Source organism: Otolemur garnettii, unplaced genomic scaffold, assembly GCF_000181295.1.
Source record: "Otolemur garnettii isolate 467f Iridium unplaced genomic scaffold, OtoGar3 scaffold00005, whole genome shotgun sequence".
NCBI classification, from domain to species: Eukaryota; Metazoa; Chordata; class Mammalia; order Primates; family Galagidae; genus Otolemur; species Otolemur garnettii.
Window position 1 is genome coordinate 3,096,282 of NW_003852400.1, and position 12,809 is coordinate 3,109,090.

Below are 12,809 nucleotides of genomic sequence, written 5' to 3' on the forward strand. Positions count from 1 at the left end.
TGAGCCCAGGAGTTGGAGGTTGCTGTGAGCTGTAAAGCCACGGCACTCTACCCAGGGGGACAGCTTGAGGCTCTGTCTCAAAAAAAAAAAAAGAAATCAAGCCCCTACCTTCTCCCATTACCATTCCACCCACCTCTTCACCAAGACAAAACTGTGTAAGTCATCTACAGGCAAGTCTTCACAGACTAGAGAACCACAGACTAGATGGGAATGGACTCTGTAAAATCTACCCACTCTGGCCTACCCGGGACATTTCAAAAGCATAGCTGCAGGTCACCTCCTGGGGGAAGCAGGTACCATTCTGACTTTCGGGATCCTCCACTTGAAATTCTTATGTAGTCTCTCACCCACACCAACAGGAGGCAAGCTTGTCCACAGGGGTTATGGGGGCCCTTGAAACAGTGATAGATTTAATTCCATCAGACAAGAAACAGTTTCACAAGTAGGAGATACTGCTCTAGCTTATTTATTGCAATGCAAAATCACACAAACACTAAAAAAACTTACAGCCAGGGCAAAGGGCTGTCTTTGGGTTCAATGAATATTTTCTCACATGCAACTTATTCTTTCAGCTTGTCCTCTAAGAAACATTTATGGGTCTAATATATAAAACCAAGAAAAAGGCTTACCTACTGATACCATTTTTTCCTTAAGTTTAGCAGCGGAATCTGTTGGCCAGGTCCACTAACCAAATTCTCTAGGAAAGTGATTTTAGAATCACTTGTCTGGCCTACTAATTACATCCTTTCTATCACCCTTCCTTGAGATTTATCTTGTTTACTTGTGTAATTTTTAACCCTCAGTTTAGCAAAATAAAATCTATCTTCATTATTCAGAATTATCTCCCCACCTAAACTGAGGAAGATTTCTGTACATCCTCCGTGCCCCCAATAGCTTTGAGCAAGTGATAACAAGTGAGTGGATGAAGACTACAGAAAAATCTATAAAAGTAAGGGTAAAAAGCAACTTAATTTTCATGTTGGAAATCTCTACTAAAAAGAGTAGTTACTGAACAAGAAATTTCTGAAGGGCAGGAAGAACTATGGATTTGGAATGAGGAATTTGGTTCTAGTCCCTGCAATGCCACCAACTAGCCTTGCCCCAAGGGCTGGCAGCTGATAACCTGCTCTGTCAGAAGGGAGGTCAGGCCAGTTGACTTTGCAGGTCCAGTTCTAATCTGTAGTGATTCTAATTCTGTATTCTCTAATTTCCTGGCTTAAACTCTTATTCACGAACACCCCAGTTCCTGCCTTCCTGAGAGGCAGCTGGGTCCATGTACACAGAACAGAGGCCCTGATCCTTGTGTAGCCATTTGGCCCCGACCTTGGCAATCACCTCACCTCTCTGGGTCTCCTTTGGCCAGTCAGCCGTGAGGAGGATAGAAACGCCTGGCTGCTTCCTGCCTGTCTCACAGGGGTTGTAAAGGCCAGTACAATTTTACAAAGGATGAATTCCTCCAAGGAAGAGCCTGCCTGAGTAAAACATTTCAATCCTTCTGCTGTAATTAGTGCTATAACATCCAGGAATCATGAGAAATGAGAAGGAGCAGATATACCCCTTGTATTTCTGGTGATGGAGCAAAACGAGGCCTTAGAAACCATCTGGGGACCCACTTCATTTGCAGATAAAGAGATGGAAACCAAGAAAGTTTAAGTGATGAACTTAAGGCCACAAACCTAATACTATATAGGGTGTGGTTGGAGGTGGAGCCCAGGTCTCCTGGCTCCTAGCCCTGCATTCTCTCTACAGCAGGCGTCCTCAAACTACGGGCCACATGCGGCCTGCCTAGGACATTTATCCGGCCCACCAGGTGTTTTTGCCGCCGCTTCCTGTCCTGCTTAGCAGCTGACTCGTCCCGGGGCCCACAGTCTGGCCCTCCAATGGTCTGAGGGACAGTGAACTGGCCCCCTGTTTAAAAAGTTTGAGGACCCCTGCTCTACAGCATAGAAACACAGGTCCTGGAAGTAGCTCTTGTTTTCCAAAACTGCAGCAGGATGGCTTCTGGTAACTAAGCGGGTACGCAAGGTCTACTCTGATTCAGTGAGGAAAAATTGCCCCCAAAAGTTATTCTGTGCAGGCAGTATATGAACACTAGTCAGGCAAAAATACCCAACAATCAGATGATCCTCAAAAATCTATTCCCACTCCCCACCCCCAATTCGGAAGACTAGAATTTGTCTGTTTTGAAACAGGCTGGCAGCACACTGGCATGAGGAAGACATCCAGGTAGCTAAGGGTAGGCTGGCTGGCTTTTCCCAGGTCAAAGTCCACCCAACAGCAGCCAGAAACGGGGCATGAATGAGAGAGACCTGGGCCAGCTTTGGGCTGGAGAACATGATCTGCCATCTTTGCCTCACCTTCTTCATGATCATGTTCAGCCCAGATTTCCAGATTTTGATCTCTAGAGACAGGGTCTCTATGTTGCCCAAGCTGATCTTGAATTCCTAGCCTGAAGCAATCCTGCCTTGACCTCTCAAATTAATGGAGCACTAATTGTATGTGAGGCATGAAAGAGCAAGAGAGGACTTGGGAGTTCCGTGGCTTTTGTCTTTTTAGGGTTCAGAATTCCTTCCTGTAATCATGTACAAAATTTTGGATCATGTATAAATGTGCGTTTTCTTGGGGTCCTTTTATCAAATCTGTTACCCTAAAACAGTTAAGAGCCACCATAGCGGATGTATACTAGAACTTCATGCATTTGCTGTCCTGGTTAAGGTCCTTATGCTGCCCAGCGAGTTGAGACCACAAGGGCTGACAGAATGCAAACAAAGAAGACATCTGTGACCAGAGCTCTGGTATTCATCTTTAGAATGTCAGGAAGTTGTGCTTGCCAGCTCAAGTTCATTCCCCACTGGTAGATTCTGCCTTGAGCACTGATGTCCACCTGCATGCTATGGCCTTGAAACTCAGTGGGGCCCAAGGTGTCAGTAGACCATCCCATCAGTACCAGAAGGGGACAGGTGCTGACCACATCCTGGTTCTTGAAGACTATGTCCTTTAACCCTGCTAGGTCCCTCCCTAGTGTTCCTACAAAGAGTCAGGTTGGAAAATGTCCTGTTTGTTCTTTTGCGAGTCCTGCCCTGCCGACTTCAGTGAGAGACCTTGTGGCTTCTGCGTCTGCCTGGGGGTCCCTTTGGCTGTGTGGTTATCCCACTGTTTTCAGGCGACACTTGGCGTTCCTCTGCCACGCTGTGGCAATGGTTTTGCAGAAGGATGGGCTGATCAATGGCACCCATGAGAACCTGGGTGTTAGTTTAGCACGCTGTTTGATACAGAAATCCAGAAAGTAGTCAATGCTAGTTGGCAGGATAGGAGCACATGTCAAGACACATCATCATTAGAACGAAGCTTCGGGGATGCTGACACTGCAAGGAAAGCACTTCCCTTTGCCTGATGTATATTCAGGTGTGTATGAATGTGCGGGAAACTCACTTGTGTTCTCATCTTTCTCTCCCTGTAGAGAGAAGACACGGTTCAATGTGTAGACCTTCTCCCTCCCCCGCATCTCCAGCCTCCAATCCCAGGACATCACTAGTACAGGTGAAAACAAAAGCCTGTCTCAGCGGCCATAACTCTGCCAGCAGCACCTCAAAGCCATTCAAAACGCCCAAAGACAATCTACTTACCTCCAGCAGCAAACAGCACACAGTCTTTTCTGCGAAAGGATCAAGGGATAAACCATGGTGAGTGTCTGGTGCCAGCAGCTGCCTGTCCTTGCTGCTTGTTTACCTTCTGGCTTTGTTCTTGGGTGTCATATTCAGGAGTATGGGGAACTCAGAAGGAAAGGAACAGAAACCCAGAATGATGGAATGATAAACCTAGGTGCTAGAGAGAACACAGAACCTTAAAAGTATCCTATGCCTAGGGCCCAGGCAGGGAGACCTCTTGAGGTGAGGAGCTTAAGACCAAGCAACAGCTAGACCCTGTCTCTACTAAAAATAGGAAAAATAGCCAGGTGTTAGGGCAGACACCTATAGTCCCAGCTACTCGGAAGGCTAAGGCACAGGATCTCTTGAGCCCAGGAGTCTGAGGTTATAGCAAGCTGTGATGGTGCCACTGTGCTCTAGCCCATGTGACAGAATGAGACTCTGCCTCGGCTTCAAAAAAAGGTACCCTATGCCTGACTGGAGATTTTTTTTTTTTAATTCTCTGGAGAACTGAGCCAACTTTTGTCTAAGAAAAAGGCAGTAGGGAGATAATCTTCAGTTATGAGGTCACCTCTCAATTTTCTGCCCCAGGGAAGAGAAACACTAGTATAAGTGATCAAAAGTATGGACAGTCTGCCTGGCAGAGAGAAGGCTCCCCAGAGTCTCCTGCTGTGAGTAGCCAGCCCAGGTCCCATGGAATAGCTGCTCCAGAGGCAGGTGACGGCAGGGAGACAGGGAGGAGAGCCTAAGAGAAGGTCGTGCCTTTGATGGGGGTAGTAGACAGCTAGTTATATGTGACTGGAAAAGCAGAGGTTTTTCATTCATTTTGTTATCTCAGCCTTTACTGAAAAGTCAGAAAAGGTTACCTGTGGCATGGACAGATAGGAAATGAAACTTAAAACAAGGAAGATGCGTATCTTCAAATGCTGATGGCACCCAGCTTGGAGCCCTTAAGGACTGGCTTATGATGGCACCTCTAGACTTATCTTTCAAGCCTCAGGAAGTCCAAGAAGGGATAATAAGTGTGGAGTCCATCTAATTTATATATTTAAAGAGAAAAGTGTTCTGTTAATTAATGACAGTTAATTGCACTTAAGTTCATACCTAGGAAAGCTGTGGAATAAAATCATCCATCAATGGGTTTGTCACCGCACACTGCAAATTATGATGACTTAGTAAAGAGCTAATTATGCCAGATCAATTAAAGAGCCTCTTGTGATAGAGTGGAAGGGTTTAGCCCTGGCCATTGAGGAGGGGAGTCACCTGCTGTACAGCTGGGCTCACGACAAGCTTTGTTCTCTTCAAGTTTGTTAAAGGAGCAGTTTTCCATTGTAGTCAGAAACCCTGACAGGAGTATAAAAGGTGGCTTGAGGGGCCACTCAGGAAGCAGCAAGAACAGAGAGGACGTGGTTATCTAATCCAGGGGAGGTGTGATGACAGCCTGGACCCATGCAGTGGTAACGGGCATGTACAGAGGGACTGAGTGAGACAAAGTTTAAAGCTTCTGGCCAAGGGCAGACCCCTGGAGAAGTGGGACACGGGGAGGAGGAAGGGACTGCTAAGCCCAGCATTCTTTCTGTAGCACCCTGTCCCCTTCTTTCCTGGCCAAATTCCTCACCATTCTCACCATCCATGTCATTGGCCACCTTCCTTCTCAAAACCCTTTCTCATTCACTTCTTCTTTGCCAATGATCTGATATGCTGTCGTCCTCTTTTAATCCCCCTAGCACTTGATTTTTACCTCGCCTGTGACACTTCCTGTCGTCTGCCATAGATTTAACTTCCTGTCTTCCTCCGGCTGGGTAGTTGCTGCAGAGCCTCCTATGCGGTAGCTCCTCCCCAACTCAACAAACATGGTACCCTTGTCAGTAAATATTTATTGAATTGAATGAAATCGTTGTGATCATTGAAGGGAATTGTAAGGTTTCCATTCCTAGAGACGGTTAACTTTTTGCCTAGAATTGTTTAACTAGCCTTGTCCATTGGAAATATAATGTGTGTCACACATGGAACTGTAAGTTTTCTAGAAGCCACGTTGAAAAAAGCAAAATAAGCAAATTAATTATTAATAATATGGTTATGCACTGAATAATAACATTTGGTCGGTGGTGGACCACATATAGGATAGTGGTCCCATAAGATCATGATACGGTATTTTTATTGTACCTTTTCCATGTTTAGATAAGTTTAGAGACATAAATAGTTATGATTGTATTATAGTTGCCTACATGGTAGTTATGACAGTAACATGCTATACAGGTTTGTAGCTTAGAAGCAATCGGCTATACCACATAGCCTGATATCGTGGGCTATATACCTGCAAGGTTTCTGTAGGTTCCGTGTATCATGTTTGTGCAACAAAAATCAACTAACAACACATTTCTCAGAATATTTCCCTTTTTATTTTTTTTTTTTGAGACGGAGCCTCAAGCTATCCCCCTGGGTAGAGTGCCATGGCATTACAGCTCACAGCAACCTCCAACTCCTGGGCTCAAGCGAGTCTCCTGCCTCAGCCTCCCAAGTAGCTGGGACTACAGGCACCCGCCACAACGCCTGGCCATTTTTTGGTTGCAGCTATCATTGTTGTTTGGCAGGCCCGGGCTGGGGATTCGAACCCGCCACCTTAGGTGTATGTGGCTGGCGCCTTAGCCACTTGAGCCACAGGTGCTGAGCCAATATTTCCCTTTCATTAACTGATACATGACTATATATTTTCTTTAACTTAATATTTCCAAAATACTACAATTTCAACATATAATCAGTGAAATAGTTTACACCCCTTTTTTTCATACTAAATTTTCAAAATCCTCTATGTTTTTCACTTACCACGTATCTCAATTTGGACACTGAATTTTTATCAGAAATACTTGAACAATTTTTGCATTTCATGAAAACTAAAGATTATAAAATAGATACACATACCCAAGTTGTTCCAAATATACTTAAACATTTTCTAATAACTGAACACCCACATCCGTTTTTAAATTTTTAATGAACTAAAATCAAATGAAATTTAAAGTTCCTTTCCTTGGCCACAGTAGCCATATTTTAACAGCTCAATAACCAGAGGTGGCTAGTGGCTGCGGTATCAGTGCAGATCTAGATGTACGCCACTGACCCTGGCTGGATCCCTCTGGTTCTTGGATTCAAAGGTGTGTTAATGGGGTTCTTCTGATCTCTTTAATGTGCTCCCAACAGAAGTTGCTGAATTCCAGCTATAAGGTCGAAGGAGCTCTGCTCATCTCTCACCATAGCCCGGTGAGGCCAGGTGGGTGGTGGGAACACAGCTGGAGAGCTGCAGGTGCAGAGAATCCCCTGCCAAAGTTCTGCTCCATTGCTCCAAATGAGCTCAATATTGACCCCTGCCGGCTGGGAAAGCATAAACAGTGCCTGCCTGTGCTGATCCATGGCCTTTAGATTGGCTTTAACAGCAGGTTAGGGGCGCCCTTTCCAAATAGCTCAAACTCACATGTACAGCAATAAAAACACCACTCCAGCTTTCAGGCTGACCTCCTGGCATTCTCATGCAAGGTTAAATGGTCTGTGGTTTTGTTATTTTCTCCCTTCTGTGGCTGAGTAGGTTAAAAAATAACTCTGCATTAGAAGAAAGGGGGGAAACAGAGAGGCTGTCACCAGCTTTGTCCCCTACAGAACTGCCTGACAACACTCGTAAACTACCCAGCATCCCCAGCCCAGCACTAAGCCTCTCTCAGTCCCCTCTCCACTCACTCACTGTCCTGCCAATATGGACTACCACCTCTGCCAGAGGCCAGAGAGTACCCAGGCGACATCCCATGGCAGTGATGTCTATATGGTCCATAGTGGGGGAGTAAATGGGGAGAAGTACCCAAGTGAGAGTTTACAGAGAATTATGGATATCTGGCTCTTTTGGGCTATGATCATTTCAGCCTTTACTTGTGCGTCCCCACTGAGCTAGGGGACCAGGCCCTGGCACAGTGAGACAGTCAGGCAGTCTGACTTCCCCAGCTGCCATCACTTCGGCTACCTGGCCTGGCTTGGTAAGTTGATGGGGAACTCAAACCCACCCATGTAGGCTTGATGTGGGCAGGAGGGAGGGAGGAGGAGGTTTTCCTCCCTTGGATGGCTTGTTGCCTTCTCTTTGGGCCTTATCAACCCACACGTGTGTGTTGAATGCTAAATATGCTTAGCTATTAAAAATGCAGGAGATGAGCCTGCTGCTCCAGAAAGAAAATGAGCCAAAGCAAAAGAAAAATCAGCAGGCTCCCCGGCCTCCCTGTGCATGCCCTGCAGCAGGGTGGGGGAGGGGGCCCTCGCCCCAGGTAGGCAGGGCTCCTCTCAGAATACCCAGATATGCCAGCCTGGTCCTCTTGTAGTGGCAGGGGCTGCAGAAGTAGGAATACTCTGGAAGTCTTCCTGACACTTTGTGGAAAGGGAAATGATCCCTGAGAGGCACTGGCCAGACGCTTGTAGGAGAAACATGGGCGGTTTATCTCTTCCTGCCTGGTGCTGACGTGAACTGGGGCAAGACTCTGACTCAGGATTGATGGCTCCCAGAAGCTGTAGGGAGCTGTCCCAGGTGCCTGCCACGCAGGCTGTGAAACTGGCCCCGTGAAGAGCTGCAGATCCTCCCAGGGCCCACCTTCTCTGCCTGACTCCCCCTGCTCCTCAGCAGGGTGCTCACCTCTTGCCTCTCACCCTACCCTTCCTCCTGTCCACCTCATGCACCCAGCCAGGATGGTGTGTGCCCTGGTCTTCTCCAACTCTTCCGTGGCCCTCATTTGTTTCTCTACAGAGCAGAAGTTTGGCCCCTTTGCAATGAACTGCCAAAGGAAGGGGTAGAAAGGGCAGGTGGGCAAGAGAGGGTGGAAGCTGGATAGGCTGGCATTTTCAAGCATCCGAGAGCAAGGGCAGGGGTGGGTGCGTAATGTTCCAGGGCGAAGAGGCTGCAGGAACTGAACGCCAAGTGCTGCGTGCTCCCTGGTTCTCAGATGAGCAAAGGTAAGGACAATGGACAGCTCCTTGGGTAAGCACTCAGCTGACCTTGCTAAGTGCCAAAGTGCTCAGAAGGAGAGAATTGAGCCTGGGGCAGCGGGGAGTGATAGCTGGGGAAGGAAGAAAACAGCATACCTGTAGAAGAGGGCAAGCCGCAGAAATTAGTAGCCCTAGTTCATCTTGGCGTAGATCCTTATGATTATTAGATTCTTTCATAGCCCCAATCCCATTTGCGCCTTAAGACTACTCTGTGATGAAGATGAGAAAACAGAGGCCCGAAGAGATGAATTGGCAGGGGGCGATTACAAGCAGAGCTGGAAAGTAGCAGAGCTGGGACTCAACCCTTGCTCTGGCTCCCATTGCTGTGATAAATATGAGCAGCACTTCAGAGTGACCTGAAGTCGAGTCCCATTTCTGCCCTTCGTTTTGCAGAGTGACCCTTCAGCCTTTCTAAGCCCCAGGCTCTTTATCTGTAAAACTGGGGGTGAAGACAAACATGGTGTTGCGTGTGAGTGCATATGCAGGGCTCCATGCACGGGAGTGTGCTCAGTGTGTGCTGCTGTGAGCACACACCTTACCCTTGCCCTCGCCCTGTCTCTGCCAGGAGGATAGTTGTAGCCTGGTCATCACCTAAAGCATTTGTTCTTACCAAGCCCTGGTAGAAAGCCAGTTCAGTTTTTACTGTGTATGTGATTTAACCTTCGCTGAGAATATTAGTTTATTCATCAAACATTTATTGAGCCCTCCCTAAAGCCAGATGATATATAGGCTGCTGGGATGATTCCAGAGTGACATGTACATCCGAGCAGATTCTATTGTCAGGCGGTGCACAGTCTGGTTGGAGACACATAGCTGTAGAAGTAAAACCGTGCCATTGGACAGGATAAGTGTGGCAGGAACACCTAGGAAGGAACAGCTAGCACTAAGAGAGAAGAGGATGTTTTCTCCAGATCTGGACAGATGGGGGAGTGTTCACCCAGAGAAGGTGGGGGATGTGACACGGCAGCAGGAGGGCCCAGCCCACATGAAGGCACAGAGCCAGGCCAGAGCGCTGGTGTTCCAAAAGCCCAGTGAGGCTGTGGGAGAAGGCAGTTGGGGTGGGAGAGGTGGGGCAGGGGGGCCAGGCTGTGAAGATGGAACTTGGTCCTCTGAGCAGGCAGGAATCCACAAAGCCTTTAGTGCTCAGATCTGCACTGGCGTCTTTGTGCAGACAGATTAGAACACATGGACAGAAAGATTGGTGGTAGGAATTTTTACCCAGGTCAGGCAAGTGATGCTGAAGCCCGAAGGGATGAGTGTAAAGGGTGCTTTTTTAAAAGCTGTTTCAGAGGTAGACCTTGGTCAGGTGGACTTGTGAGTGACTGTCAGGGAAGAGCCAAAGTCTTTAACAGAATGACGATATTGTTAACATAAATTTCTTTTTTTGAGACAGTCTCAAGCTGTCACCCTGGGTAGAGTTCCATGGCATCATAGCTCATAGCAACCTCCAACTTGGGCTCAAGTAATCCTCTTGCCTTAGTTTTTTTTTTTTATTCTATTTTTAGCAGAGATGGGGGTCTCACTTTTTGCTTAGGCTGGTCTCAAACTCGTGAGCTTAAGCTATCCACCTGCCTTGGCCTCTTAAAGTGCTAGGATTACAGGTGTGAGCTACCATGCTAGGCCATAATTTTTTTTTTTTAAATACAAAGTGTATTTAATTTGGGACAATGAATGTCCTGAATTTGCTGAAAGTCAGTGTGGAGACTAAATTCTTGAAGGTTTTTTAAAAAATGTGCTTTGTTTTCTGGATGGAGGTGGCATAGGTGCGGGGTTGCCTGCCCAAGACTTTATTTCAGTACTGAAAAGGGAAGCATAGTGTGAGTGACACCCTGGGGAGGGAAGGTGCTCCTTGGAGCTGCTCCTCACTGAGGGAAGCAGGGAGCAGCAGGTGTCAGGGTACCTGGCTGGAGGCTAGAGCACTGATGGGTACCTGGGGATGCTTCGTCGTTTCCTCATCTCTCAGCATGCTCAGAAAGAACTTCTTAAAGGCCATAGAGTGAGAACGGGAGCCCAGGATCTCTGCTGAAGGTGCCAACTCCTGGCCTTCCTGGCAGGGGGATGGAGGATGTTCTGTAAGGAGTTGTTCTGTCTCTCCCCCTGAGTCATGTTGGCTTCAGGGCCTGAGGGAAACAGCAAATGTCTGGGCTGCAGTGCCTGGAAGGCCCTGCAGACAGAGCAGCTTACAGCCTGAACAGCAGGAGCCAATGACCTCTGGTGGCTACAAAGGGGAGCGCTCTGCTTGATGCTCCAGACTGGAGCCTGTCTTGAGCCACTGCTGGGGACCATGCCCTACTCTGCACCAGCACCCGTCCAGAACCCACTGGCCTCCTGAACTCTGCCTCCACCTCCTTCAACCCTGCCCTTAAAGGCTCTGATACCATTTCTACATTGATGTGTATTTCATTGGGCATTCATTTGCAGCATGTGGCTTTTAGTGCTCTTTGGTGAAGGCAAAAGACACTGGGCAGGTTGGGGCGATTTGGTCAGGGTCTGTCCTTAAAACCCTCCCGGATGCACTGCCTGGGGCCACACCCTGCAGGCACAGCAGGCCCCAAAGGCAGCCGGAGTGGCATCATGTACCCCACCGCATCAGGACTGATTTTCCTTTTTTTATCTTATCCTCTTCTCAGACTTACTAATTTTTCCACAGCTGGGGTCACCGGGACTCCCCAGGAAAGGCAGTTCCTTTAGTGCCCCTTGTTTTCCCTGTAGGTTTGGAGACCACCTTCTGAGCTCCATGCCCTGGGAAGCCCTGAGTAACAGACATGCGAGAGGTGACAGACCAGCAGGGACGCTGTGCTGGGGCTTCCTGCTTCCAGAAAAACTGGAGCAGCCTAGAGGGGGAGCAAACAGAATTATTTCTCTGCAAGATGAGACCCCAGATGCCTGACATACTGCAGGATTGCAGGAGACAATATGTCGATATGAGAGGAGGCTAAAGTTACTGCTCACTCTTCTTCCAGAATGTACTCTCCAGACGGGAGCTTTATGCACTACTCCAGGCTTGGGCAGCACCTAGAAAACTAGGAATTGAGATGGAGGTGGGATTGTGAAGTAGGGCTGAAGAGTTCTGGAAAGACCTCTTCCCTCGTCTGTCTCTCTTAGGGCCCCAACCAGAAGCAGCCCCCACCCCTCCTAAATGTGGAAGGCCATAGCTCCCTCCCACCCCCTGCTACAGCTGCCTCCCCTACACAATGGGGCCAGAGGGGCTAAGAGAACAAAGGAGTCTAATGACAAACATGCCTTGCACCCTACAGTGTCAGGATCATGGTGAGAGCAGATGGTTCAACCTTCTCTACCTTTTTTGTTTGGCTACAATTTTTTTGTGTTTTTCATTTTTGTTTTGGTTTGGTTTTTAGAGACAAGAGTCTCACTTAGTCACCCTGGGTAGAGTGCTGTGGTGTCATAGCTCACAGCAATCTCAACTCTTAGACTCAAGCAATTCTCTTGCCTGAGCCTCCCAAGTAGCAGGGACTACAGGCACACACAATGCCCAGCTACTTTTTTAAGAGACAAGGTCTTTCACTTGCTCAGGCTGGTCTCAGACTCCTGAGCTCAGGCAATGCACCCTCCTAGGCCCCCCAGAGTGCTCAGATTATAGTCACCCAGCCTGGCCTAACTACAATTTATTGAGGGGCTGCTGTGTACCTGGCACTGTGCTAAGCACTTCTTATCTGTCACCTTATTTAATCACTTCAAATATCTATCAGTATCTTCATTTTACTGATAAGGAAATTGAGGCAGGAGCTATGGAGGCCTGAGAAACCCTTCTGTAGGCTTTGTACCACCTGAGACTGCCCCTCAGGGAGGGAAAGAAGAATTGAAACCAGTCCCACCCTTTTTGCCAGGCCAGCTACCCTTTTTCTCATTCTCACAAAAGTCCTGGTGGGCTCCCTGAGGCTCTGGAACCAGAGCCAGATGGCCATCCCATCACCATGCATCCAGCAATAGAAAAGCCAGGAATTGGATCTGGGCTTGTCTGACTTCAAAGCCTATATTACTGACCCTTCTCCTAAATTGCTCTGCAACCTCCTCCACATTCTGTGACTTCTCCAGAACACACAGGAGGCGCAGTCACTCAATTCAGCTTCACTATCCTCCCTAATTTTATATGATTTGCTTCCGGCCATTTTTTTTTTTTTTTTTTTT

The 12,809-nt window shown here is 47.8% G+C and overlaps 1 protein-coding gene across 1 annotated transcript in view; it reads left to right on the plus strand.

Moving 5' to 3' along the window:
- The window catches only part of ATXN7L1 (ataxin 7 like 1), a 250,202-nt gene that overhangs the window by 195,981 nt on the left and 41,412 nt on the right, over positions 1 to 12,809 (plus strand). Inside the window, exon 4 of the mRNA XM_012812466.1 lies at positions 3,461 to 3,683. Within this exon, the coding sequence (XP_012667920.1) occupies positions 3,461 to 3,683 (223 nt within the window). The remainder of the gene's footprint in view (positions 1 to 3,460; positions 3,684 to 12,809) is intronic.